At 41.1% G+C, this 25,082-nt stretch overlaps 1 protein-coding gene across 1 annotated transcript in view; it reads right to left on the bottom strand.

Moving 5' to 3' along the window:
- triob (trio Rho guanine nucleotide exchange factor b) overlaps nt 1–25,082 on the bottom strand; it is a 94,902-nt gene that overhangs the window by 20,460 nt on the left and 49,360 nt on the right. The window contains exons 22-35 of the mRNA XM_037676403.1: nt 24,178–24,300; nt 23,750–23,944; nt 23,431–23,546; nt 22,075–22,141; nt 21,813–21,922; nt 21,654–21,723; nt 21,391–21,480; nt 21,172–21,264; nt 19,713–19,824; nt 18,842–19,032; nt 18,642–18,743; nt 15,885–16,024; nt 14,598–14,697; nt 11,852–12,104 (exon numbers count right to left, since the gene is read on the bottom strand). Coding sequence (XP_037532331.1) covers nt 11,852–12,104; nt 14,598–14,697; nt 15,885–16,024; nt 18,642–18,743; nt 18,842–19,032; nt 19,713–19,824; nt 21,172–21,264; nt 21,391–21,480; nt 21,654–21,723; nt 21,813–21,922; nt 22,075–22,141; nt 23,431–23,546; nt 23,750–23,944; nt 24,178–24,300 — 1,762 coding nt within the window. The remainder of the gene's footprint in view (nt 1–11,851; nt 12,105–14,597; nt 14,698–15,884; nt 16,025–18,641; nt 18,744–18,841; nt 19,033–19,712; nt 19,825–21,171; nt 21,265–21,390; nt 21,481–21,653; nt 21,724–21,812; nt 21,923–22,074; nt 22,142–23,430; nt 23,547–23,749; nt 23,945–24,177; nt 24,301–25,082) is intronic.

Genomic DNA, 25,082 nt, shown 5'->3' with positions numbered 1-25,082 from the left:
TGTAGAGCATCCTGTGCTCCAGCATCAACGTGTGGCATGGGGGCTGCACAGCTGCAGAAAGAAAAGCTTTGCAGAGAGTGGTGAAGGCTGCACAGAAGTCTGTTGGAGTCAGTCTCCCCACCATCACAGACATTTACACCTCCAGATGCAGGAAGAGAGCCACCTGCATCATGAAGGACCCCACTCACCCAGCACACACACTTTTTGCCCTGCTTCCCTCAGGCAGAAGTTTGAGGAGCATTAAGTGTAGAACCACTAGACTGAGGAACAGCTTCTACCCTGAGGCTGTTAGACTCATGAATCTCTAGTCAGGATTATCACTGTGAAAATCACTGTGAAAAAAATGACTGTAATGCCACTTGATTGTTGATTATGTTCTGCTGACTATCCATGATGCTGATCTTATGCTGCTGATTATTTCATGTTGCTGTGTTCATTCGTCCTCATCTGCTCACACAGACTCATGTTCGTGCTGCTTGTTGTTTTGGCACATTGTTTTGTACTATTAATGCTTAGTTTATTCCTAGTTTAGTGAATTTCTTAGTTCATGTCTTGGATCTTATTAGTGTTTTTCTTTACAATTGGTATTTTGTTGGATGTAACTGGGACCATGTGTACATAGTTTTGTTCCAACTGACGTACCACATGTGATGTGAATGACAGTAAAGAACCTTGGCCTTGACACTTTTAAGCAATATGAAAACTAGAAAGCATAGTTTCCTCAAATGATAGAGGTGGCCTATTTACATTTATATGGCAGTGCCCAGCTTAAATTTTGTTGTGGCAATCCAGTATTTGACAGTGACCTGTCTTATGCCTTGTTGTAGCCACACAATCAAATCCCAGAATCCCACTAAGTTTTCAAGTTATCCTGCTCACAACCTGCAAGGATGGAGGGTGTTTCCAATTTTCCACTTGGCTCTGTAACAAGGGTCAACAACTGTATACGCAAAAACACTCAGGGGCTCAGTAAAACACCCTGAAACTGTAACTTAACCCGTCAAAAACAGGATGTGACTCACTCGAAACACCAAGGAGTAATGATGCCAATGAGTGGGGAGAATTTTTGGAGTGGCGTATCATTTCATTGTTGATCCATCTGAAGTTTTGCAGGGTGAACAGTGGACGTTACATTTTGTGCTCATACACCCTCTGTACACAAGGCCTTATAGCAAAACACGGTGGCCTTTCACTGATTCTGCTAAATGTAGGCAGTTTCTTACCCATAATTCAGTACTATGAAACAAATATATCATGGCCACACATCTGGTTGTTTTGATTCAGTATACATAAAAAAAAAAAAAAAAAAAATAGTTTAAGGAAGAGTGTGAAGATGTCCTCCTCCTGGTCTCCCTTGAGGTCAAACAATGAAATAAGACTTTATTTGACTTCAGGGTTTAAAAAGAAGCTTGCAGGAGAGGTAAACAGCCTGCCAGCAACCAGGAATCTGACTTCATGTTTCCTCTCAGCTGCAAGCGTTCCTGTTCTGATCCAAACAGAAACATTGGACGGTGCAGCAGCTCTGTGTGTCGGCAGCTCCTGGTTTGTTTTAGGTGTGATGACGATCAACAATCACAGCTCCTGTTCACTGACTGACTCCATTTAATCAGCTGCTAAGATCTCCCCCGTCTTATATGTACAAAAGGATTCTCTGTAACGAACCAGCTGGAGTGTGAGGTTACTTCCTTTCTGCAGAACAAATAAAAACCCTGGTCACGTCTGTTAATGACAAGATGCTTTATTCATGCGCTCACGGTCTTTAAAGCTGTAATTCTGATGATGTACACCTATAGAGCATCGCCAAGGACTTTAAAACCCTCTGTTAATGAGCCCTTTATGCTATGTTACGGTACATAAAGAATATGTAGGAGTTAACTTAGATGTTGATTTAATGTATTTGAGCTTAAAATCCTAAAATGTTTGAGGAAAAAAACCTTTATAGAGCTGTTCTTCTCTAATTTAAATATAGCCATTTGTTGTTATTTGTTTTAAATGTCCATCCATCCATTTTCTTTACCCGTTTGTTCCATTTTGGGTCACGGGGGTCGCTGGTGCCCATGTCCAGCAATCACTGTGCGAGGGGCGGGGTACACCCTGGACGGGTCGCAAGTCCATCACAGGGCCACATAGAGACAAACGAGACAAACAACCATTCACTCTCTCACTCACACCTAGGGACAATTTAGAGTTAGCAATCAGCCTAACATGCATGTTTTTGGTCTGTGGGAGGAAACCGGAGCACCCGGAGAAAACCCACGCATGCACGGAGAGAGCATGCAAACTCCACCCAGAAAGGCCCCTGGACCGGGGTTTGAACCAAGGACCTGCTCGCTGAGAGGCAGCAGCTCTACCAGTTGCACCCCCGTGCTGCCCTGTTTTAAATGTATTAAATGTAATGTATGTTGTGTATGTATCTGTTCCTCTCAAACTCAGCTGGTCTAAGCAGATGGCCGCTTGTCCTGAGTCTGGTTCTGCTAAAGGTTTCTTCCTCAAGAGGGAGTTTTTTCTTTCCACTGTCGCCTTCATGCTTGCTCAAGATGAGAGTTCTGTGATGGAGTTAAACTCAAAGCTGCTCCTCAGATAAATAATGTTAAATTATTATTTTTATAGATGAATGCTTCTGTTCAGTTCCCTGAGATGACGTCTGTTGTGACTTGGCGCAATATAAATAAACTGAATTGAAATTAAATGTCTGAAAATATTTATGGCCTGCATCTGACACATGAAAGTTATGAAGATTTTTTTGACCGTAAAACAAAAACACATCACTTTATAATGTGTTATTATTATATAACGTGGTAACTGAGATATCCTGGTCTATAAAAATGAAGAAATGATGAGGGCTTCGTAAGAAGAAGAACAAAGTTTACACTTTAAGTTGAATGTATGTTTAATTAGATGGACTCTTCTGGTTTTCTACTAGATGAAATCGTTCCGAGAGTGCGGAGTCAACTGAACTGAAATGAGAAAATAAATGAGAAAATTACCTGACAGAGCCTCTGTTGAAGACTTTAGAAATGTTAAAGGCTTTGGCAGGATGGCTTGTTCCACGTGTTTAATAACTAAAATGTTCACACTTCACTCAGACCCTGCTCACACGAGAACGACCTCTGGAAACACTAGTGTTTCTTCAGTGCTCATTGGGAGGAATAAACAGTAAAAGAGAAGTTTTACATGGAAACGTTGTAGTTTCCATGCCAGGCCGGAATGCCATGCTCAGCTTAATGTAGCACACATGCAGTGTCAGCATGAACACAGTTACATACAAATGGGTGAATACAGAAGCATTCTTTTGGACCTAGGGTGTTGTTGGTTTGCTCCTGTATGCTGAAAAGGGTGAGTAGCACAAACCACTGCTGTCTACCATTTAATTATTAGAGCAGAAACACTTTGGACTGCAGTCGCTTGTACTGCGTATGTCTTCACGCCTGCGGAGTATTTCACATCTCAGCAAGACGTTCCCCTGAAAACCTCCACCCAGAGACCTGGATTCAGAAACCTTTGGTCTTTGTTTTTTTTTTCTGCACTGAAGCAGAAAAGCTATGGTTTCACAAAAAAAAACAAAGAAAAAAAACCAACCTTAATTAAGCATTTAGCTCCTGCACGCTCTGAGGAGGGTTCTAACATGAGGTCTGCAGCTTCGACACGTTTCCCTTCAGTGGAAAGGAACTCAGAGAGGACAGACTTCTCTCTTCTGTCCTGCAGGAAGTCTTCCATTGTGGACTTATTGGAGGACAATAAGATTTCATCAAAGACAGTTGGTCTGTCTCTATCTTGCAGGAAAATAATCAGGAAGGATAGAAAGTTATTTTAATTGTCTCCTGAACATTTGCTGCTGATGATTCATATCAGAAGTTGTTAAAGGTTAAACTGAGCTGTAATTTAGTAAAATGTGTTCCTCAGCAACCTTTTCGCTGTTAAAAATACAAGAAATACAGAAATAATAATATTCTGGTCTGAAAGATTCAACCTGAAAATATAGCTCATCTAAACAATATTATTATTTTTTTAAGAGTAGACTTCTTCATTAGATGTTTATTTCAGTCAAAATGACCCACTAATCATCTGTTAGTGTATCATTTTGACCTGAGGGCAGCAGGAGGGTTAATTCATTAGTTTTAATGTTTTGTTATGTTTCTTTTTTGTGTGTGTGTGTGCGTTGTGGTTACGCTGACAAAACTTATTCTTAAACTGTCCTCAAACGGGCCGTCGCTGAGAGATTTGAACAGTGAATGTTTGAAGTTGAGGAGATGAGTGTTTTTCTGGACTGGAATTGAACAGAGAATGTAAGTAAACCTAAATGTTTTTGGTGCAAGATAATAAAGTGGGGAGGAGATACGCTGTGGAAAAGAGGGAGATTATTTATTATATTTTTGTTTGTTTGAGGCAGTGTGGAGTGACGGATCCTGAGAGTGGAGGGAGCCATTTTATCCAACATCAGGTGCAATGGTGGAGTCAGGGGGTGGCTAATGGTGGCCTTAGCCACCACATATTAATTTTGGCCACTCCAATCATTTGAGGAAACAATACTTTTAAGCAATATAAAAACTAGAATGCATGGCTTCCTAAAATTATCAGAGTGGACAGTTTCCATATATATATGGTGGTGGCCATCTTGGATTTTGACATGGCAACCCAATTTTTGATAGAGGCATTTCTTACACCTAGAAGTAGCCACACACTAAAATAGAAGTCGGGACATCACATATTGTTCTTGTTATCGTGCTCAAAAGACGAATGGACAAAGGATGTTTCACTTCTTCTCTTTGTGACGGGAGACGGATCTTTTAACGTTTTCTTTAAAAGGTTTTGAAGACTTTTAGCTGTTGTAGGAAGCTTTTTGAACCACCTCAATTTAAAAGATGTTTCTTTCTGACTCTGAATTGACAATCTAAGAACTAGTCGAGGCTGGGGTTAAGCGGGTCTTGTTGCATCACACGGTTCCAGCTCTGAGCAGCTGCTGCCTCCTCAATGAGATTAAAACTAAACTTGTTTTTTAACATCTTCAGATGCTTTTTCTCTTTTCTTTTCTGTTTTTAACACACACTATTTCCTCAAGAATCTTTGGAGCATTCAGACACCACTCTTCAATTCATAAAGCATTTTTTTTTTTTTTACAAAACAATCATTAATCTGAGCTAAAATTAGTCTCCTGTCTTCATTAGCAAAGTGCTACACTGGTCCGACTGGCTTCCTGGTGAATTCTTCAGCACATTCATCTGAGTGACCCCCTGATAGGGTGAGCAGTTGTGTATCTACATACATGTGTTCATATTAATGAACTACACTCAGCTCAATGCTCTTCTGCAGAGTCAAATCAGATGATTCAGAATTTAAATCCATTTATTAAAGAACACTCAGTGGAGCAAGATAAACACTGTTTGTTTATTTACCTGCAAGCTGAATTTGCAAAACCACACGTCAGACACCGTGCACCAACACTGCTGCAAAAACCAGAAAAATTGACAATTTTAGCCTCACCAGTGGAGCCTTTATTTCACTTGAGGGGTTGTTTATCTTCCCTACAACAGGGGAAGTAAAAACACTCCACCTCAAACTCACTTAGGATCAACCAAATAATGTTTATCCTATCATTACGATGATTCAACATTCCCACTATTGTCTACTTGTTTTTCCACATCAGCGAGGACTTCACCTGGACTGTGAACACCACACAGCTGCTAAAGAAGGCTTGACAGTGGTTGGATTTCCTAAAGAGGCTGAAGAAGTTTGGCATGTCGCCTAAGATCCTCAGCAACTTTTACAGCTGTGTGTTTGAGAGCATCTCAACCAGCTGCATCACAGCACCACTGCCATGGACCACAAACATCTGCAGAGTGGTGAAGACCTCTGACTCAGGACTAGGACTCCACTGCCCTCTCTGCAGAGCACCTACCACCACAGAGTCTACAGTAGGATTAGTCAACTGGTGGCCCGGGGGCCAAATCAGGCCCGCAGATTAACTCATTTCGGCCCATCAGTGGGTTCAGTTTTGAATAAAACTAGATTTTAAACCATAAAACAAACTTAATGACAATAACTGCTGGATGTCCGGCCCCTGAGCTCTTGGCTTTCAGTAACTGTGCCCCCCTGAGCAGTTTAGTTGAATAGCCCCACTCCACAGGAAGGCTGCCTCCATCTTTCAAGTCCCCACTCACCCCCAACATGGACTGTTCACATTTCTACCCTCAGACTGGAGGTACAGAAGTGTGAAATCAGGACCCCCAGTAACAAGACCTCCTTCTTGTCATCAGACTCTTAAATAGCAGAAAGTTCCCGTCACTCCACTGAAACTCTTTGCACCTTTCAGTCTTTTCTGACATTATATTTTGCACATTTTACTTTGTTGGTACGTTTAGTTTTCTCTTATTTGTAAAAAATCTTTTCTTCCTCTGCTTTGAATTCATTGTGGACAACAAAGTAAGAAAGTCACTGCTCATGGAAACATGTTTCCAGCTGTGCACGTGACAATAAACACTCTGAAGCAATCATTTTTAATTTTCTGTACATGTTTGCAATCTTCTGCACTCTTGGTGTTATTTTAGTCCTTCACATATGAAAACTTTCAGCTCAGTCAAGAAGAGATGCGTGCTATGTTTAGCTTTTGTAACTTTTTCTCACACACACACACACACACATGCACGCATACACACTTTTTCAGAGTGGAAGTGTCACTTCCTGTGAAAATGCAGTGTGAATGCTTATTGCTGAACGATTTCTGCTGAAAAAGATTAATCTCTAAACTGTGAAATGTAAAATGTGAGCTGAATTTGAAAAGCGGACATTTACTGAAAACAGGAAAATAAAAGCTGAAACAGCAAAAGAACAGCAGAAACGTGTAGGAAAGCTAATATTGTAGAGCAGAAATTAGCAGATTACGATTAAATAGGCAGAAAGCTGAATATGTTACAAAATATCTGAAATGAGCAAAAAAGAAACTAAAATGAGCAGAAAAAAATCTGAAATAAGCAAAAAAAGATAGCTGAACAAGCCAAAAACAGCTGAAATTAGCACAACGAAGCTGAAAAAAGCTTAATTGGAATAGAAAAAATAAAAAATGATAAAATTTTAAAAAGTTTAAATTATTAGAAAGAAGCATAAAAGGCCAGTAAGCAAATAAAAAGCAGAAAAAGACTAAAATTAGCAGAAAAAAATCCTAAAAAGCAACAGAAAAAAGAAAATTGTTTAGTTTAGCAGAAAGAAGCTGAAAGAAGCAAAACCAGAACCAAAGCTGAAATGAGCAGTAAAGGTTTCAAACAGCTCAAAGGGTTTGAATAATGTGAAAAGAGATCTGCTTATTTTCCACGGGAAAAACATGGCCGACAAAGCTAAATAACTCAAAAAGTAAAAACTGCACAGGTACTAAAAGTCGCAGCAGGAATATCTTGAACGAGACGAATGTTTTGAGACGAGTTCCATGCTGAAAAACATGCGGCAGAAAACGGACCTCATGGTGAGAATGATTAAGAAAATAAAACATCTGCGAAGCCTTTGAGGACGACTTTTATTGTGGAAGACTCTTCATATTTCTGCTGCACATCAAACAGCTGGACGGAGCACAGGAACATCTAATCTGGCGGATGACATTGTGGCAGATTTAATATCACATCCCATAATCACACATTCTCCAAATTACTTTCAGAGGAAAACGCCACGAGATAATCTGCAGGTGATCAGCGAAGCCGCTTCATTAAGCAGCTGCTGCAGGCACGACAACAACAACTAGCTCTAAAAAAACCCACCACCGGCTGTTTTCCGTCAAATGTTGACTTTAAATCTTAAATCTGAATGTTTTCAAAGGAAAATTACAGATTTTCTTTACGCTCTTAAACTTCTTAAGCATAAAATTCCACACATAAAACACAAACACCAATACCTTGGTATTATTAGTCTTTTACAAACTCCCAGCTTTGACCTCATTTTGAGCCAAACGTGCAGAATTCGGATGTAAAACGCTCCCATTCATGATCAACTCTAAAAGAGATGAAGTGAAAACACCTACCCAGATCCAGCAGCCAGAACTTGCAGTTGTCGGCGTGGTCTGGCCCCGTTAAATCCATAGAAAAGAACGGACTTAAAGACACTAATGACTCCACACCACGGGCCATGGCGGCCAAACATTAAGCCTCTGGATGCAAGGTTTATTCTCTTAAAGCATCTCCAAGCCCCGCTCAAGATGCTGGGACCAGATTTGTAGCCCAGCTTAAGACATTCCAGGAACTGTGCGGTCCAGCGTGAGCAGAAAAGAGAAAGTCCAACGCAGCATCAAGAGTGTAGGATGTTTCCTCTCTTTCTTTGTATCTCCTTTCCTCCCACCCTCCCCTGCGAGTGGGCTGCTGTGAGGATATCGGACAAACCTCCACCGTGCCTCTCCTTGTTCCAAAGGGACGTCTGCTCATCTATTGGATTACCCTTTGTAGGAGCACCCACTCAGTTGGTGTGGGCGGGCGCATATTTTACAGGCATTTAGGATGCATACAAGTTGTGCCTGGAACAAATATAGTAGCGGTTATGAAACTGAAGCGAGCAGCGAACGGCTCTGCAGCGTTTCCAAGGAACTATCTGAGCTGGGTGCACAAAGACGCTCCTGTGGCGTCGCTCTGTGAACACTCACTCACCTGTGAGGGCGCACCTGATGACGCCTGCTCCGTCAATGAGGAAATGATTCAATTACAACTGAGATTGAAGTTAATTAATATGTAGATAAAATAATTAGTGAAATGCAGGTCTGCAGTTTTCAGCTGTGTATGGGAACCACTCTGGTGGATTTTCTTCTGTTTCTCCAGAAACAGGCCTCAAAGTGCTAATTATTCCTGCAGAATGTAAATAAAAACCTCCTGGACACGACTACCCACTGAGCTTTCACTCACAGTTAAAAGGCTGACAAAATATTAACGTTTCTCATCGTTCTTGTCCACCAGGCACTTTTGAGAAGCTATTTTTTTGGTACTTGTCCTGAGCTGAGAAGCTACTCAAATGTGCAGCCCAGGAATCCAAGGGAGAATCATCCCAGCTGGACCTGAAAGTGTAACAACAAACAGCTGGAAAAGTCAGCTTTTCCAGTAAATCATTCAGCTGATGCCAGAAGTGCGTGTTGATGGAGTGAGCTCAGGCCAGGCAGCCTCAGATTTAAATACAAAATGCAGAATTTCCTCACTCTGACTACAAGGAGGCGAACAGCTAAATATTTGTATGCTGGATCTCCATAGAAACAAGCAGCTCTCACCCACTCTTAGAGAATTTAAAGAAAAAAAGAAAAGAAAGGCACAAGAAGAAGCTTCTGCCAAGACGTGACAGCAGAGCAGAACTCTAAATACATCCTAAACTCTGGACATTATTTCGTTATTTAACTCGTTCGTTCTGGTGATGATGGTTTGAAATGTTATGAAACGCTCCCGTTTTCAGCAACAAACACATTAAATACAGAATACATTTTGTTGTGAATATAAAATTAACTCCAGACCAACCTCCTACATCTTAAATTTTGACGTGACAACACGTTTTTCAAAAGTACCCTTTCTTACAGCTAGATCAGGAGTATGCAACCTTTTTGATCGAAAGAACCATTTCTGTCACTTTGTTCACTAAATACGTGTCTGCAAAACCTGCTTATCAACTGGTGGCCCGTGGGCCATTTAGAGGTCGTTGGAGGAGGGCTTTTCTGGCCAGTTGGGGTGACTTAATAAAACTAAAAAGATATAATACATTTATTGATATTTTTACATTTTAAGGTAAAAGAAAAGCTCAAAAGTATGGATAGTTTGTTTATACCGAGTCTCTGCAGGTGCATGTGTCTTTTTTTCTGACTTAAAATTAAGTAATTACTTTGAAGTAATAAAACGTAAATTTAAAGTTTGCAAAAAAATTGAGCATTATGCTGGACAAGTTATTGATGCTTTATATTTTTTTTTGAGCGAAAGATCCCACTGTAAGCCTGGAGGATGGATAAATTAAGTACCACATTTTTTGGACTATACGGTGCACTGGATTATAAGGAGCAATGTCAATGAACGGGTCTGTTTTCATACATAAGGTGCACTGGATTATAAGGAGCAATGTCAATGAACGGGTCTGTTTTCATACATAAGGTGCACTGGATTATAAGGAGCATTAAGCGAAACAAAACGGTCAGTCAAACTTTATTCAACTCATTCACAATAACCACATAAAACCGGATTGGGGTCAGCAAGCACAACCAGAATTAATACATAAGGTGCACCTGATTATAATGCTCACTGTCGATTTTTGAGAAAATTAAAGGATTTTAAGTGCGCCTTGTAGTCCAAAAAATATGGTAGCTAAATGTAATCAACACATTTCGCCCTTTGATTAGTATCTTTCACAAATTTACAGAAAATTGACCAAAAAAAAAAAGAGGCAAATCTCACATTTTCTGATGTGGTATAAAGAAAAAACTAATTAATACAGTATCACGTTAGTTTTGGTCAAAGTTTCGAAGGGCCACAGATGAGAGACTAAAGAGCCGCATGTGGCCCCAGAGCCGCAGGTTGCAGACCCCTGGCCTAGATGCAGCCACACAACAAAATTGCGTTCTTTTTCAAGACAGGTGGTCAGACAGACTGATGGTATCTCCAAGTTATCTCGTCGCTCCATGACGGGGGGGCAAAAACTGACCAAATTGTTCGATGAAGGAATTAAAGAGATAGTTCAGATCTTTTAAATGGGCATTCTGTGGAGAGGTTATAAACAATGATCATCTTACCTGTTGTACATATACCATATTTTTTGGCCTTTAAGTCACAGTTTTTTGCATAATTTTCATGTCCTGCAACTTATACACCGAAGCGACATATTTATGGATTTTTTCCCATATTTATAAACCAATTTTTGGTTGAGATATGACTGTTTTTATTCATTCTGACTGAAAAAATTGAACACTACCATTTTCAGCCGCTAGATGGCACTCAAGTAAACCATCAAATCAGCTTCATTTTGCTGCACCGCCCCGGCAGAATGCAGCTAATTTGACCATTAAAGTGCATTTTTTAAGTAAAAGTTCAACAAGTTTTCCTGCTTTGCATGTTAACATCCAAACTACACACCTGCACACAATCATGGTGTCACTCGACATTTTTTATGCATTAATAAATTAATTACCAAAAAATCATATTTCAAAAATGAATATTTGAGGTAGGCAACACCAAGGTAACATCTACATAGATCAACTAAGCTCCTGAAAAATACATCCTGATGTATATTTTTTTAATTTTTAATCAAGAAGGATCCTTTTTACTTGCATATATTTAAAACTTATACTGCAGCCAGCCACCAGGGGGTGCTCATTTTGTTTTGCCTTCAACTTCCATGTTCCTTTTGTTTCTAGTTGATCACATTGATCATATGATCAACTGATTGTAGCAGTTTATGGCTCCAAATGGAAGTAAAACAAAAAGTTATCTGTAACAGGTAAGACAGTAATCGGTCATACCCTTTCTCCAGAGCCCCGCTTTAAAAGATCTGAAGTATCCCTTTAGGGCCTGACAACACATGCAGAGTCTGACATCAGGTCCTCCTGGACTTTAATGTTTGTTCTACTGATGGGGCCTGTTGTTCCAGCTGAAGGTAACGAGACACGTGGTTGCTAAAGTGTGAGGAAGTCAAAGGCAGATAATTAAAACCCGGCCGGGCTCCGGCTGTTTGTTTTTATGGTTACATGGCAACACTCGGAAATAAACGTTGGTGTTTTTTCCCCGAGCAGTTGTTCAATATGAAGTGAAGCTTCTGAGGGTCAGCGGTGAGATGCTTGCAAACAATAAACACATCTAATTAGATTCCCCATCTCCAGATGACAGTTGCTGAACAAGTTTCAGATTCATCCTTCAGCTCCTACCTTTGTGGTTGAAGAGCCCCTCCATCTCCATGGAGGAACGGGAGTGGGCGATGCACAGGATGGAGCAGGGCACAATCCCCTCCTGGGCCGGCGAGCGGTCCGTGGTGCGCACCAAACACCAGTCCGGCTTGTCGTGGAGTCGCTCCAGGACCTCCACGGTCTGGCCTCGGCGAACCGTCAGCTCCCCGTTGCTGCCCCCGTTACCGGCCACGAAGTCGTGCATCACCACCGTCAGCTCGCAGCCGCCAGAGAGCTGGAAGGGAGGGAACAGGTGCTACGGGTCAGCAAGCCGTTTCAGCCATGTTTAAAACAAAGTCACTAAAATAAGTAAAATATAAAGAAGTGGTGCGTCGATGTCCTTGTCGCTGAATGATTTGAACAGTGGATGTTTGTAGATTTGGACGCAAGTGTTTTTCTGGACTGAATTGAACAAAGAATGTAAGTAAACCTAAATGTTTTTGATGCAAGGTATTCAAGTGGGGGAGACCAGAGTTTTTTTTTTTTGTTGCAGAGCAGTGATGGACCCTAGCGAGTGGAAGGAGCCATTTTATCATTACCAGGTGCAATGGAGGAGCCAGTGGAGCGGAGGGTGGGGGATGGTGGCCTTGGGCTTCATAGAATAATCTTTGGCCACCCCAATCATTCGAGGAAACTATACTTTGAAGCAATATAAAACTAGAGAGCATAATTTCCTCAAATGATAGGGGTGGCTGGTTTACATATAGGCCTATATATGGTGGTGGCCATCTTGGATTTTGACGTGGTAACTCAAGTTTTGATAGTGACCTTCCTTAAGCCTAGATGTAGCCACACACCAAAATGGAAGTTGGTACCTGACTTATTTTTCCAGTTAGTGCGCTCACAACATTCATGGACGAACAGACGTTTTTTCCAATTCCCACTTTACGCTCCGCGACGGAACGAAAACTGCTCACGGGAGATCACCAACTCACAAGACAAGCTACAAGTGGTACATGTTAAAGTCATGCATAATCTAACACTGTAAAGTTCAATGACATTCCCTCTAGAAAAAAAAATGTATGAACAAAAAGCAAAATTTTTGATTCAGTATTCTTTACTTTTAAATTCTAACAGTTCTAACTGGTGACTCATTCTGAGTCAATGAAACAACAAACTGTATTGTGGTGTGTATTTATTTATAAATACACATATTTACTGTATCTGTATTTATGATTAATGTAGCTGTAAAGTGAAGCTTTAAAGCCTCTTTGACAAACGTTCAAAACTCTTACAGATAAAGTAAGATTTTAAATGACTAACTAAAAGCTTCAAAGTTAAAACATGCAAACAATCTGCAGCTCCCCGTGCGACCCTTTAGGTGGAGCACAACAAAACGCATCAATATTTGCAACATACCCTCTGGTAGTGTGGCAAAGCCAGAGAACTGAGGAGCTGAGAAACAGGATTCGAGATCCTCTCCTCAAGTTTGTCAATCGTCTTCCACTCCCTCATGGTGAAAATTGTCCAAACAGCAAGAAAACTCAAGAGTTTTACCACAAGTCACTAAAAAGGCTCTGAATCAAACTTGGAAGATGCTCAAACACAAACAGAAGGTTTTGTTTTGGGTTTTACAGTTAATTCTGTTGAAAAGGTCCTAAAAATTCAAAGAAAACTTTTTAAATCTTCCAAAGTTAGGAGAAAATGTGTCCACTGTGAAAGTCAGAAGGATCTGAGACGTCTGAAGGAGTTCCTCGTTTCAAATTCCTCCCTGTGCAGAGCAGAGAGTCCGTCCTACTCGGAGAACAAAACGCTCCATAAATGTTGGAGGAAAAACAGTTTCAGCCCAAATTTTGCAGAAAGCATCGGATCGAGAGCTGCGAGGAGTCAAAACGGTGCCCTCCTGTCTGCCATGGAGACGAGCATCCTCTGTGAGGAGGAGAGTGGGAGGCTGAGGCTGCGGACCGGAACAGTAACACCCCCTCCACTCCACACACACAGACACAGACACAGCACTGTGGCTGCCCCCTGAATGAAGCGTCTCATGTGAGTCCCTGCAGACAGAGACACATTCAGGAAGCCAGAATGAGAAGCACATTCAAATGTGCACGTGTTCCACCGTGCTTGAATCTTCATGCGTGCGAGCGGGCGCCTCAAACTCAGGAGACAATTCTTAATTAATTAATTAGGGTCTGTGGCGGTTCTGTTACATAAAACAAGCGAGGCGCTGAGATCCGAGCACTGCAGCGGCCACGAAGCTGAACGTGGACATTTTCTGATTCTCCTTGTTGCAGCGAGATGAGCTGGTCAAGATCCAAACCATGAGCCGGTTCACTCCTGCAGCCCAGAAGTAATACGAGTCAAGAGAGATGCATGTTGTTGTTGTGTTTTCTGTGTGTGTGTGTACACAATTGATCATCCTGAGTGTAGGAGGTTCAGCCTTCTGTGGTGTCATTACCAGATTTAACCAAAGCTGAAAATCTCTGCTCACAGTGAGCTCCCTCACACTCACACACATGCACACACAGCTCAAATCTCTGTCAGATGGACTCTTTCTTCCTCCTGATACAATCCAGCACGTTCGCAGGAAACCATTTGTGGGCACTGCTCCGTGTCTGATGACCACGTGTGACGTCGGCGGTGTCTGAGCCAGTGGCAGCGCAGCTCTGGACTGATGTCAAAAACTAAATAATGTGTGACGGGATGTGACGTAATCACCTAATAATAATCAGTCTAATAAATCTGCTGCCTACTACATGTAAAAGGACAAGTGTGTGCGTGTTCCTACCTTATCACTGTCCAGTGTGTTCTGGGAGGTCCGGGAGGCGATGGAGATGGTGTCCGGTTGGCTGCTGGCGTCTCCCTGGCTGTCCAGTTCCTCTCCATCCCTTCAGGCACAAAATAGTAAAGTTGTTTTTTTATAAGGACTGCGGTTTTTACTCTACACCCAAAAAAACAATACAGTTTAGAAATGCCACTTTTGTTTGAAGCAATGGGGACTTCAAATTCAATTAAATTCATAAATACTTTATTAATTATAAAGGGAAATTAAATGTTGTTGTAGCTCATCATCCTGGTTTTGTTAAAGAGTTAGAGATGCTGATGGCTGTGGCAGGAAGGATCCCCGCAGCGTATCTGAAGAATATGGCTGCAGATGCCGATCTGTCCTCCCAGACACAGTGGGCCTCTTGGTCCTTCTGGGCAGCAGGATCACCCGAATGCTGGCCAGAACTCCTCCTCAAGTGATGGCCACTCCTCTCAGCAGCTTGTTGAACTCCTCATCATTGCAGACAGCCAGCTACAGGTGTCGGGGGATGATCCTGGTCTTGTTGTCATAAGACACATTTCCTGCAAGCTCCAGGATCTCAGCGGTCAGGCACTTGAGCACCATCGCCAGGTAGGTGGGAATACATCCACGTTGCCTCATTTTCAACTCCTTTGGGATTTGGGGTTGTAGTTGAATTATTATTTGAGCTTTTGAGATGTTAATCAGCTGCTCCCGGTTGTAAAAAAAAACCACCTTGTTGTCATGGTTACGCATCATAACAAATGCCCAAAAGTAAAAAGTTTTCATTAAAAATCCTTCCAGCTGCACAGCATCAGATACCAGAGAAACAATCATCCAGAAAAAAAAAAGCCATTTACATCCAGATAAAAGAGGAATTAGTTTTCAAAAGCAATATCCCAGAATGAAAGTAACAGCTACTCCAACATAGGGGCCAAGATGGGGTAGAGGCAGGGCAGCTGTCTCAGGACCCGAAAGTCCAGGTTCGATCCCCAGTCATTGCACATCTTGTGGTGTCTCTGAGCAGGACACCTTATCCCCAATTGCTCCCCAGGCACCTTCAATAGCTGCCCACTGCTCCACCTGAGTGTATCCCAGGAGCAATGGGTTAAATGTAGAGAGCCAATTTCATTATTGTATGGGAACATACAATGATGACAACACATTTATTTTATTTACATGCAGCCACCTTGAGCGGCACATTTCTAGAACTTCTGGTCAAATTATACTTTTCAGAACTTTCTCTGTGTCTGCGGTGTTTACGCAGAGACAATCGTCGCTCCTGCTCACCGTCTGCCTTTATGTTTAGTCGCGGTGGCTTTAGGGATGTGAATGGGCTCCTTCAGAGCTCCTCGCAGGTGGACGGTTCGCTCCTGGATGACCTCCCTGATGTGTTTGATCCAGTCCTGCTTGTTCTCTAAACTCGATGCCTGAAACACACACACACACAATGAGGGACTCGTAACACAGAATGAACGTCTTTAAGGTTTATTTTAAATTATGATCCAATAAACAGTAATTCTTTAGCTTCTTACATTTTACCTTCCATACATTTTGATCTGATGCCAACAGTGTGACTAAAGCGTCACTCAGGGGATTTTAAAAACACATTTTTTTTTTTTTCAGTTCTGACACTCAGCCTACTTTGCACAGGTCATAATTATGCTTGATGCAGAGCAGTTTTATTTAAGATGCAGCTTAAAGCAATAGTTTTGATCTTTTGAAGATTGTAGATAAGATATTTAAGGCAGCATAAACTCCCTGGTCTTCACTCATTAATGTAGATTTGCACTTTTTGAGTCACTTTTGTCACTATTTTTTTTTAATCCGCATTAACCTAACAGCGTCATGCAGGAGGTTCTGGGTAACGTCCGGACTTTATTGGGTTACACCAATTCAGTCGTCATTCTTCTGTGTGTTGCATCGCCAAGATTACAACTTCGGTTTTAGTTTCTTTTGTAAAATTTTGCCTTTAAACCAGTACTTAGACTGTTTTTGTTGGGCCCCCGTTGAAGGAGAAACCTATCTCAGAACCAAAGATTAACGACGAGTGATACACAAGAATTCACCACATTTCAAAGTTGAATCCCTTTGAGTGAAATAAAGTCATTCACGACAGACGTCTGTTGGTCCAGCAGATAAAATAGCTATTTTAAGTTATTTTAACTATCGGTGCTATATTGTTTTTAACAACATCATCCTTTGGAACTTAAAAGTTAAATAAAGGCAGTAACACATTATGAGGGTTGATATATTTGAGAATAACTTATTAATGAATTTATTAACTTATTTATTAATTAATGATAATAACTTGTCATTAATTTATGAACTTTGAACATAAAATATCTGCTTGATTGGCAATAATGCAGATGAACTAGATAAAGAAACTCAACAGAATTAATGCACAAGAAGTAAATTTTTATTATTTATAATCATTAATTTTTTTCTATTCTTCTTCTTTCAACTGCTCCCTGCGTTAGGGGTCGCCACAGCGAACTAAGTCGCAAGAAGACTTGGCAGTTGTTGTTTTTTTACGCCGGATGTCCTTCCTGATGCAACCACAGACCACCGAGCTACCACAGCCCTCTGTGTGGAGCAGAGATCTGCTATCTAGGACACCAGGAGGAGCAGATGGTGGGGGTTAAGGGCCTTTCTCAAGGGCCCAGAGTGGGGCGAATGAAGGTGGGGGCAGGTGTGGGTGCTTCACCTACCCCACCCACATTTTTGATGTTGTCAGTGCCGGGGCTTGAACCAGCGATCTTCTGATCACAGGCCCACCTTCTTTAACCTCTGCCCCACCACTCCCCCTATTTTATAATTATTAAATGCGTTACATTTATCACAGCAGTTACGTCACAGTGTGGTTGCAAATATAAGCAAGCTTAGCCCATTCAAATCACAAAAACCTTGTTGTTTTTTGTTTGTTTTTTGCCATCATTCTGTGTGTTTCTGAAATTTGCAGATATTTATGACAAACTAAAAAGATGTGAAACTCACTTTCATAGATGAAACATGGTTTCTCGTTTACCAAGTTTATCTTAGCTATAATCTTTAGCGTGTAGAACACATAAACGTCTTTTAGTGTTAATATTGTTTGACTCCAGGAAGTGAAGCAGCACAAACACCCAGACTAACAGGAACTCTTTTTGGTACGACACCTGTCCCGTTGTGAGCTTTTAGGAATGAAGCGAGCATCAAGGTGTGGAGGAGAACGCACCACACTGTGAAGCTGTAACATGTTCAATGTGTGATGGACGTTTCGTACCTTTTTAAAAACACGATGATTTAACAGAGTTTACAAATCCTCGATTAAAATCCTTCATTTTAGTGATAACATAACTTTCCATTTTCCAAACTTACTTTATTATAGAGAAAAATAACAAATAAGGACGGCACTGTGGCACAGTTGATAGAGCTGTCGCCTCTCAGCGAGGTAACCAAATCAAATCTCAGCCAGAGAACTTTCTGGGTGGAGTTTTCATGTTCTCTTTGTGCATGCGTGGGTTTTCTCCGGGTACTCCGGTTTCCTCCCACAGAACAAAAACATGTACAGCATGTTAGGCTGATTGGTAACTCTAAATTGTCCCTAGGTGTGAGTGAGAGAGTGAATGGTTGTTTGTCTCGTTTGTCTCTATGTGTCTCTGTGATGGACTGGAGACCTGTCCAAGCAGTCCCCCCCGCCTCTCGCACAGTGACCCCCACGACCCGAAAAGGAAGAAGTGGGTAAAGATAATGATGGATGGAATAGATAGATTTGTTGTTTTGTGCGTTCTTAAAATAGGTTCAGGTTGCGTTGTTACAATGTTAGTTCCTCCTGCTGCGTGTTTCGACTGGAGGGGAAAGAAAAACTACTTAAAAACTACAGCTTTAAAAAATAAGTGTATTTGTAAAACTCTTAAAAAACTCGACATCACCTGCTCTGCAGATGTCTGTGAGCTGAGTAAGTGGCAGAAAGCGAGCGTTAACTTTAGTTCTTCAGTTTTAACGTGACGTCAGCGTAGCATGGAGTGAAAACCAACGACATGACACAAAGTTGCTTTTGGATACCTTGAGTACGATCTTGTTGTCAGAGGTCGGAGTCCTGCCCACCCAGAGGGCAAACTTACAAGGATCTCCCTCCACATGTTCTGTCACTCCGAGCTCTGACGTCTGAAAGGATAAAAAACCAAAGACAGCAGCTAAAAAAAATCAACAAAACTACACAAGAACTACACAAACTGTGTGCTGCAGGAACACGTTGGTCTTACGAAGAGTTTGCTCTTGTAGAGGTATTTGCTGCGCCCGTTTGAGTCTTTAACTTCCTTGCTGAAGACCAGGGACATCTCAAACAGGAAGAGGTGTCGGTCCCGGCCCTTACGGATTAACGTCTTAGGATCCCAAACCTGGAAGGAGTCCTGGAGGATCAACTCTCCCTGGGAGTCGATATTCCCATCAAACCCTGCAGCAGTTAAAGCAGAGGAGGAGGACATCAGCGTGTGGCAGAATCATGCTTGGACAGAGAAAAGTGGAATCACTCTGGAGGCAGTGATGAGTCATTTGTGTGTTGCTGCTTTTTAAAAATGAAGTAAAATAACAATAAAATAATTACATTAAGAACTAGCCCTCTTAAAATAAATGCACACTGCCCATCACCTTGCATACAGAAGCTTTAAACAAAGATCGTGTTATCTGTTCGTGAACAAAAAATGTTTTGGGGATGACTTTCTGCGACGACTGTACCACGTTTTAGCTCCATACGTGTCATTTTAGTGTTTTATAAGCTCAATTAGCTGCCTATCAGTTGTAGATGTGGGTCCGATGATTACTTTCTGAGAGTTTCATTAAAATTTATCCAGTGGTTTGTGAGATATTTTGCTAACAGCTAGATAAATGAACCCACAGTGTGTGTTTATGGTGATAAAAGGTGTAATTTCAATCAACCTTTATTTAGACAGGTTAATCCCATTGAGCCTCGAGGACTCATTTACAAGAGAGACCTGATTTCAACAAAGAAAGATGACAACAATGGACAACAGCGACAACAGGCAGCAGATAACAGCGGGCAGATCTTTCTATAAAATATATCAAGATGACTAGTTTGAGTCTTGAATAAGACTAAATGTTAATGTTTGTGCTCACCTTCCAGCATGGACAGGTGCATGGCGTCGTTGGCTCTCTTTGGGACACTGAGCATCACCTCCAGCCCATCCTTGATCTCTCCTTTTCCCTCCTCACAGCACGTCAGCAGCTCCTAAAATGCAAGCATGCAAACACATTTCAACACAAACTGAATAAAAGTACGTTGTTGTTAAAAAGTTATTGCATTCATATGTTTCGCCTGACAAATTGGTGATGACAGACCGTCTATAACAAAGGTGAGGAAAAGTAAAACCTGGTGTCAGTCAAGGGACGACTTCCAGCAACATTTATAAAAAAAAAAGACACATTTACAACAGTTCTTTAGATGTAGTGTAGGTAGTTTACTTGTGATTTCTATCCATCAAATCATCTAAAGCAGGCGGTCAAACTTTGTTACAAACGGGGCCTAAATTAATCATTTATTTCAAACCAAGGGCCAATTTCAGTCAATACTTCACCTCTTGTCAGATACATGACACCTTTTTTTTGTTGCTGGTTCCACAACCAGAGTTTCATCAGTCTCATTTAACGTTCTGTCTCTTTTATTATGTCAAAATCAACGATTACCGAACAATTCAAACACATTTTTCTTGGCTTCAAAATTGGCTCACTGTCATGCGATGTCTGCATTAAATAACATAAGCTCAGTTTTTAAGTAAAATGTGAAGCAATGAATACATTTTGTAAAAAACAAAAATAAAAATCATCTCGGGGGCCAGATAAGATGTTAACAAGGACCATATCTAGTCCAGGAGCTTTGTGTTTGACATGTGTGATCCAAAGGAACTCCTCAAATAAAAATCCAAGCATACAGATCCTAACATTTTACTTTGAAATATGAAGAGAGTACAGAAGACGAGTACAGTATATGGCACAATACGCCTGTCACTATTACACAGCAATCTATAACAACGACCCAGACAAGCAAAGACCTTGTATAACTTTGACCTTGATTTATGACCTTGACTTTGGAGCTGGGGCGATGAAACGTGTATGCGATACTTTGTGCGATGATGATGTATAAGTACAGGAGGCTGTACCGTCTGCCTTCGATGGCGAATAACAAAAAAACAAACAAACAAAACACATTTAAGCAGACTCTGCTGCGCACAATCAGAAACATTTCTGCCTTAGCGAGATCATTCTCATTTAGATGTTCTTCGTTGCGGTCTGCGTCAAAATAAAGTTTATTGAAAATGTTTGTAAAAACATTCATAACCTATCATTCTTGGCTTCATATTTGGCTAACTGCTTTGAGGAGTCTGCTTTAAACACACCTTGTTGTTTAGGCAAAACAATAAATGACACAGACAGCCTGTCACAGATTAGCAAGCTAGTTTTAATACACGTAAAGAACTATTTTGTGGGCCAGATAAAACTGTAAGAAGGCCGTTATCTGGCCCACGGGCCCTGAGTTTGCCATGTGATCTTTAATATCTTAATTTAAAGCAGCTCGTACCTTCAGGAGCAGCTGGTATTTTGTGATTCGCTGGACGGGTTTGATCAGGTAAGAAGAGATGGAGTTGGCAAGACGGTGTCTTTGTTGGATTTCCTGAGAATCAAAAAGAGGTTTTCAGTCTTTTCGCCCTCATGCCTTACAGAGACAAACACTGGGACAAACGAGGGGCTCGGATCGTCTCCGACAAACACTTTCTACAAACTCAAAAGCTTCACTCACGTCAAAGTAGTTCCCAGCATGCTCCAGGATGAGCTGGGTGGAGTCCGGCTTGTTCTTACAGTAGTTCACATACATCTGGAACTTATCAGCCTTAACAGAACAAAACAACATGTCACACTGTAAACATCACAGAACGTCCAGGACTGAGCGTAACATCCCAGGAGTCTTCTGTACGGACACATTTTCTCACAAATCAATTAAAGAAATGACAGCAGCTGCAGTGAAAAACTAGCAAAGACAATAAGGAGCAGGACATCTCGTACCCAGGTCACGAAACAATGGCCGACGTCCTCCGGAAGCTGCTCGTATTTCTCCAGCTCCTTCAAGAAGATGCTGTTCAGGGACAACAAGAGTTTTATAAATCTTATAAATTCATGTCCGAATATATGAGTTTCCACAACACGACTGTAAAGAATACGCACTTGTGGTGAAACTCGAAGATGTCCTGCATGTTTCCAAAGATAATGTGCTCCTTGTTGACGATGCCAGGAGGAATCTCCTCCACACCGCTGGTCATCTCCCACAGGTACGTCTGTGTGACAAACACACCTCAGAGGTGAGTCACAGGTAAACAACACTAACTCACCGAGGAACTGACGGCATCGTAAACAGACGTGCAAGCTGAACTTGAAGGACTGAGGCTGTGGAGAAATGATGTTTGTGCGGATCGTGGGCAGCACTTACATCCATACACTCTCGCAGGTCTCTGACGTAGGCTTTCTCTGTTTGGATCAGCTCAGCCATGATGAATCTGAGGACGGAGATGTGATAAATGTTTTTATGCAACAAAATGAATGCTCAAATGGAAACGAAGGCGTCCGCAAAACAATCAAGGATTCAAGGATTTTTATTGTCATACCAGCTCACATTTTCATGTTTATGGCACGAAATTTGGACTCGGGTCCCAGATCAAGAAGCCTAACAATTAACAAATAAATAAATACAAAAGAGTATAAATATATATATAATAAATAAATATAATAAAGTTAAAAGAATATAACATGCATGTAAGAATGCAGATGTAAATGTAAGATTATGACAAAGAAATATGTCAATAATCTAAAACAAGTACTGCTCACAGAATCCTTGCTATCATTTTTGTGTGAAGTAAAGTTTTCGCAAAATATAATAAAACATTTTTTTTTTTTTCCAACTCTTCATTTCAGTTTTAACAATTGTAAAATCATTCAACCTTTATTTAGACAGGTTAATAAAGGTTGAATGATTCTACAATTGTTAAAACTGAAATGAAGAGTTGAAAATTGTAGAATCATCCAAATATTGGTGCATTTTACTAAACAACTTTATTTTGTCAGGTTTAAATGAGTTATCAAGTTAAAAACTCAAAGAACATCTTGAATTACTGTCACAGACAAATGATTAAATAATTAGATTTTTTTTCTTTTCATATTTTGAATGGTTTGGCTTTTTTGTGCCATGAAGTTTGTTTCAAGACAGAAAAATGAGCAAGCTTTGTGTGTCCACTGTGAGCTGTTATCATACATAGTGTGATTACTGTTCACGAACTCCCTGCTGTAAAAAGATCTTTAAATCAGTTATAAGTACTCATCACAGGCATCATAAAACATAAACGTTGTTTCTTCTGGTTACTACACTATCTGTGCTGCTGATCTCATGCTGCTGATTATTTCATGCAGCTGTATTCATTCGTACTCATCTGCTCACAGACTCATGTTCATGCTGCTGTTGTTCAGCACACTATTGTTTATGCACAAGTGTTTAGCGTATTTCTTAGTTCATATCTTAGATCTTATTACTAATTTTTTTTTTTTTTACAGTTTATACTTTTATTGGATGTAACTGGGAGCCTGTGTACACAATTTTGTTCCACCACATGTACCGCATGAGATGTGAAAGACAATAAAGAACCTTGCCCTTGAGGTAACAACATGACAACAAACTGGACTGGATTTAAAAACTTTACTCTTTATTATAACATCCTCCTACAATCAGTTATGAAACTCCACTTTTTCATAAAATAAAACAGGTTTCATCTCTGAGGTGTGATCCAGCTCTTACTCTTTCCTCCGTGCCGATTTCCTCTTCTCCTCGTTGAGCTCATGGGCTGCATCCCTCAGCTTGACCTCTAACCCTGGAGCAGTAACAGGGATGATGTCCAGCTGCAGCTCTTTACTCTGCGAACGCAGGGGGCAGCGGTTATCGTGCGGTCAGAGGAGAGAACGGCACCGTGGGACGCTGGCGTTGTTTAGTAAAAGCTGCGACGGTAAAATTAAACCCGGCAGCTTTGTTCCTCGTTTAAACTAATAAATCAGATTGTGTTTATTATGATGTAAGAACGTCTCTCTGAACATCTGGACTCGGCGAGATCTGCACTTACAGCCTTGTTTGAGTCCGATGAGATGCCGAGCGCCGTTTCCAGGCTGGTTCGGTATTTGTCCATGCGGAGAGAAAAGTCCCTGTAGCGCTTGTCCACCGAGGACACCCATTTCTTTATCTCCAGGGCATGGGCGTGGCCCTTTTCACAAAACCCATCCGCCAGCTGGATCAACAGCTTTACCCGCTCTTTGGTTTGCTGTCAATAGAGAGACATGGAGTGTATGTGTGTGCAGAGAAAAGGTAGACGAGTTAGGAGTCATGTGTCGCCTCATGGACACAATAGCTCGCTCTGGAAACAATAACAGTGACACAGCAAAGAGGGAGCAGGACAATAAACATGGCCTCCCATGTGAGAGGCGGACAAACACTAAATTGACAAACGGTGCGACGACACGGCCGACTTTTCATCAAACACAGCCTTCCACGCACCTTCGCTGTGATCTGGAAGTCCTCGTGCTCCTTCAGCAGCTCCTGCGTGTGGTGAATGCTCGAGCCGGTGGAGGTGTGTGTGGACAAGTAAAACTCTCCGGTGTCGTGGATCCACTCCAGGGCCTGGAACGCAGATCAGAAGTGAGCACACAGCCGACCACACAGTTTGTCAAAAATCCACACGAGGTCACGTGACGCAGGTAAATAAACCCGAAACTTGTGAACTCTGCTAAATAAAACGGATGGTGCAGCGTATAAAAAAATACACCAGTTTCAAACCCGAGGGACAGTTTTAGTTAATTTTTTATTTACATCTTCATCAATAACTCTTTTTAAGCCCTTGTAGTTAATTTGATTTTAATTATTGCCGCTGAAGGTGGAAGAACAATAATAATTTTGTCCGTATCTGTGATACGATATGTGACGAAGCACACCTCAGGTGGTGATCAATGGAAGTACTTCTACAAGAGATTACCTTTCAGAGTCAACCCCATTCAAGATGGCTGCCACGACCAACTGACGCTAGGTAGAGGTAAACTTTAGTGTGGTCATAACTGAACATCATCCTCAAAACAAATTGAGAGCGCTGCACATTTTGTGTTATTTCTGTATACATTTTGGCATTACCTGATAATCAGCCAGGTTTGTCTGTTAGCAAAATCTCTCATGAACCACTGGACATATTTCAATGAAGCTATCAAAAAATAAACACTATATGCACATTTACTAACAATTAACTTTTGGAACCACTAAAACAAGATGGTCACCACAGCTGACCAACACAATTAAATTCGATTCAATTCAGTTCATTTATATAACGCCAAGTCACAACAGAAATCATCTCAGGGCACTGAACAGAAACATTCGCAAAAAAAGTTAAAACTATTTGAGGTTTACAGATTTTC

Source organism: Nematolebias whitei, chromosome 5, assembly GCF_014905685.2.
Source record: "Nematolebias whitei isolate Nwh7 chromosome 5, NemWhi1, whole genome shotgun sequence".
NCBI lineage: Eukaryota > Metazoa > Chordata > Actinopteri > Cyprinodontiformes > Rivulidae > Nematolebias > Nematolebias whitei.
Note: the sequence above shows the minus strand (reverse complement) of the source record. Positions and strands in the feature narration are given on the sequence as shown.